This window comes from Lactuca virosa, chromosome 3 (genome assembly GCF_052849685.1).
Source record: "Lactuca virosa cultivar CGN04683 chromosome 3, Lactuca_virosa_CGN04683_v6, whole genome shotgun sequence".
Taxonomy (NCBI): Eukaryota; Viridiplantae; Streptophyta; class Magnoliopsida; order Asterales; family Asteraceae; genus Lactuca; species Lactuca virosa.
Window position 1 is genome coordinate 103,784,086 of NC_136428.1, and position 4,594 is coordinate 103,788,679.

The following is a 4,594-nucleotide window of genomic DNA, read 5'->3' on the forward strand; positions in this document are numbered from 1 at the left end:
GGAAAAAATGATGCTTTTCGCACAAGATGTTATAGTACCAACTTCTTTTAATCCGAATCCAAACATTTCAGGACATAATAGGAGGCTACGACGGGTTTTCAAAGGGGCGGTTGGTGCACTTGATGGCACTTTGATACATGTTGTTGTCCCTGCTAAGAAACAAGACTTATATAGAAGTAGGGGAAAGGGAGACTGCTACCAAAACGTATTGGCAGTTTGTGACTTCAATATGATTTTCACATTTGTTGTGGCCGGGTGGGAAGGGGTAGCGCATGACTCTAGAATATTATCAGAAGCAATAACCGATCCACAATCATCATTCCCGTTTCCACCACCCGGTAAGTTTTTGTTTTTTTTAAATACTTTTATCTTAGTTTGAAAATTGATTAGTGTTTTGCATTTTTTACAGACAAGTATTATCTTTGTGATGTCGCGTATGCACACACTCGAGGATTTATGGCCCCTTATCGTAATGTGAGATATTGGCTTGGAGATTTTCGTCAAAGACGTGCATTGACCAATAAGGAAAAATTTAACCATGGACATGCAAAACTTCGGAATGTCATTGAGCGTGCTTTTGGTGTTTTGAAAGCACGCTTCCCTATATTGAAGAGGATGGCACCATTCCCGTTTGTGACACAAAGAAACATTGTCATGGCATGTTTCGCGCTTCATAATTTTATAAGAAGAGAAGGAATGAGTGATGAGTATTTTGCACGATACGATGAACCCAATGTCTCGTTTCGAAATAACAATGTGGGCGTTGATGATGATGAAGACGGGATTCCAACACATGGTACTACAGCAGACCGTGAATATATGACTCAGTTACGGGATGAAATTGCTGATCAGTTGATGCACAATATAGATTGAATTGTTTTAAATGAAATTGTTATTGTAAAACCAATTTTTTTTTATTGTATGACTAATTTAGATGCATGAATTTTATTTTCAATGTTATAAGACTATTATTATTAAAATGTTGGTGTTGGAAAATCATTTTATGTTTGTAAAATCATTTTATGTTTGTAAAATCATTTTATTTAAAATTTCAGTTTATTTCAGCAGCCTGCAGACGTTAAAAAACAAACAGTCTTCTTATTGCAGACTGCAGACGTTTGGTCCACCTCTTCTGCTTCTGCTGCAGAGGCTTGCAGATGTGGTCCGCAGACTGCAGACATTTTGGCTTCAGAAAAACAAACAACACCTAAAATAACTAGATTATAACCCGCGTTAAACGCGAGAGAACGTATTAAAAAAATTACCAAAACATTTATATATATTGCATAATAATTATAAAAGAAAGTTTATGGCTATTGTTATTATTGAAAGGTAAAGAAGAAACACTGAAATCGATAAATATCTATAAACGTTGCAGGACCTCTTTGTAGACAACGTTTTTTGTTTTATTAGTTGAATGACCTTCCTCGTCACATATGAGTACATTCAAACATTTTTTGCTTGTTACACGAGAAACAACTACATATAACTGACCATGGGTGAAGACAGGTCTACGCAAGTATAATCCAACATTTGATAATGACTGTCCTTGACTTTTGTTAATGGTCATAGCGAAACAAACTGCTATTGGGAATTGCCTACGTTGAAAACGGAATGGAATTTTTTAATCGAATGGGTCAACTTCATGCGAGGTATATAAGTAGTCTCGTTGAAAAATCTACCAGATATAATCCGTGCTTCAATGACGTGTCTTCCAAGCCTTACGATTTGTAATCTAGTACCATTGCATAGTCCTCTGGTTTGGTCGATATTACGAAGCAACATGACCGAAACACCTTTTTTTAGTATAAGTTTATGGTTGGGAATTTCGGAGGCCTTAAAAGCGTTCAACACATCCGGAGAGTATACTGATTCCTCAAAAGAATCTTCTGCCTCGGTCTCACATAAGGAATCTGAAATCATATATGTTTTCCCTTCATCTTTCATCAATTCTAACATGTAGTCGTTGATAGCATCACCTTCTTCATTAGTAGAGACCAAAATAGTTTTATCTTGAAAATATGATGGATCATCTAGATGGTTCTGAAAGGATGAATAAATACAGGATACAATTGAATGAATATGGTCACTCGTAGAGGGAACGATCACATCTTCTGGAAATTCAACTTCAACTTCACCATTATTAGGACCACTGATAGTACCTTCACCAATTTTAAGAATCCAATCAGCAAATGATTTTGTCTCTTCGAAATCATTGTTTGGACAACCGGCCTGAAGCCTCATGTTTACAGTCAAACGTAAAACTATACATTCACTCCATAATCTTGATGAATGCAATGATGCCTGCACAATATCTTAACGATTTCCTCTTTGTATTACCGGAAGAATTTGTCGAAAGTCACCTCCAAATACAATGGTCTTGCCTCCAAATGGGTTATCATTGTCCTTAGGAAGGATAATATCTCTAAGTGTCCTATCAACTGCTTCGAAACAATGACGATGCATCATTGGGGCTTCGTCCCAAATTATAAGGCTCGCTTTGTTCAATAGGGAAGCTACATCGTTACCTGTCGTAATAGAACAAAACGAATTCTCATTCAAGTTAATTGGTATATGAAATCTTGAATGCGCTGTCCTACCACTAGAAAGCAAGAGTGCTGCAATTCCGCTTGAAGCAACATTAATAACTACTTCACCTTTAGATATAATAGCAACAGACAATGTCTTCCAAACAAATGTTTTTCCTGTTCCTCCATAACCATAGAGGAAAAAGACACTATTTTTTTTGTTGCTAACTGCATTCATAATTATATCATAAACATTTTTTTGCTCGACATTTAATTTTGAATGCAGTTGTTGATGTTCAGATTCAAGATTCAAGACTGGACGGATCATAATTAAGCTCATCTTGAATTAACATATTGCAAGAATCTTGAATATATTTGTGATCAGGTAATGGCATATTGGGTATTTGCTTAAGACTCAATCCACAACTCAATAAAGATTTTTCAATGTACGACAACGTTAGGTGGTAAATTGCTTCCGGTTTTAGCTTTAAGCCTGAAAACATTAAAAAGTAATGAAATAATTTATTTATAATATCAATTAAAGTGGGAACGTTTTTTGTGTGAATGTACCTCACGCCTATTTCTTGTTCACGAACGTGAACGACATCATCAGAAAGACAACTATATGTCTCTTTAAAAACATGATGAGGCCGGGATAGACTATTTGATGTAATCAACATAACGAATAGAGACCTGCATAAAGAAGCGGTGGCCTAATGATGTGTTTCTTGTATAGAAGATATGTACTCTTTATCATCGTCTAATACAACCAAGAGTGTAGCAAGCATCTTTGTAAGAGTCATAAACGGTCCCGTTAACCGTTCTAATATCTTCATAGCAAGTAGGATCCTTTACTTTGTTGAGCAAAATGCGCAAGTAATAAACATCATCAGACTTGGGAGACACATGATTAATTCTGCCAAGTGACTTTGTCTTTGTTTTTCTTCTTGTCCATACTTTATCTGATTTATTCCAAACATATTGAGTTGGAAATTCAACATAGGATAACTCCCTTGCCTTTTCATCGTAGCTATTACATTCCATCCAGGCCAAAAATTGAGAAGCAGCAATAGTTGGTTTAGAAACAACATTAGTAACACGTTGGGATGGTTTAAACACAACAAGTTGTTTGTCTTCTAGGTGAAATGATAACCTTTCAACAGGTGGTGCTCTATAATGAATGTCATACCTAAAAAGTCTCCAACATGCCTCACAAGCATAAATATAACGGCAATTGTAATACTCAACAATTTCATCACGATCGTTATTTTCTTTATGTTGTTTTTTGTTATTTTTGGCGTCATAAAAAGACGCGGTGATCCTGCCTGGACCTTTGTTAATATACTTAAAAAGGTACTTTATCGATCCAAGCTGATTACACCACTCAAGATTCATATGGGCTTGATATTGCTTCAAAAGTATCTTATTATATGGAAGAACATATCTGAAAAAAGAAACAAAATGTCATAAAGAAAATTAAGATCATTTAACATAACTTTCCTATAAAAGATAACATTTATAAAGAAATAAATGTTTATATAAATAAAAATTTAAATTTTATACCTATTGTCCAAAGAAACTCCGTTTTTCATGACATTGTTTCCGTTGTCGCGTCTTCGGTAAACTGAATAACCATCATCATCAATATACGTATCATTTGTAAAGTCTTTTGGAAATCCTTTAGAACATTTGCCATTTTCATACATGGCATAAATGGAAAATCATTGCCACAAGGTCCATGTATCATGTTGTCAGAAACAATTTGATACAAATCTGGTTCAAGTTCCTTGTCTGGCAATTCAGCACATATAACGTGATCTATGTCTTCGGGATTTGGAAGTTTAGACTTTTTTTTTTCTAAAAATAGGCATATGTGACAATGTGGAAGACCCCTTGTTTGAAACTCGATCGTATATATAACTGTATGATGCAAATATGTAACTTGGTTAACGCATGATATTATAAGATCAAAGTAAAATAAAATGAATAATGAGATTTTAGATTTATACCTCCATCGACTTCACCCAAATTTTTTTCTTCCTTGAGTCTAGTGATTAGTGAATCAA

The 4,594-nt window shown here is 34.9% G+C and overlaps 2 protein-coding genes across 2 annotated transcripts; both read right to left on the reverse strand.

The window, feature by feature from the left end:
* Nucleotides 1–1,584: 1,584 nt before the first annotated feature.
* On the reverse strand, nt 1,585–2,244 carry LOC145163894 (uncharacterized). Its single transcript, XM_079082641.1, has one exon. It carries the CDS (start codon nt 2,242–2,244, stop codon nt 1,585–1,587), a length of 660 nt encoding a protein of 219 aa, XP_078938767.1.
* Nucleotides 2,245–2,316: 72 nt separating this feature from the next.
* LOC145163895 (uncharacterized) lies at nt 2,317–4,234 on the reverse strand. Its single transcript, XM_079082642.1, has 4 exons — nt 4,092–4,234; nt 3,296–3,972; nt 2,845–3,021; nt 2,317–2,756 (listed from the first exon to the last, which is right to left on the reverse strand). Exons 1-4 carry the CDS (start codon nt 4,232–4,234, stop codon nt 2,317–2,319), a joined length of 1,437 nt encoding a protein of 478 aa, XP_078938768.1.
* Between the last annotated feature and the right edge of the window lie 360 nt (nt 4,235–4,594).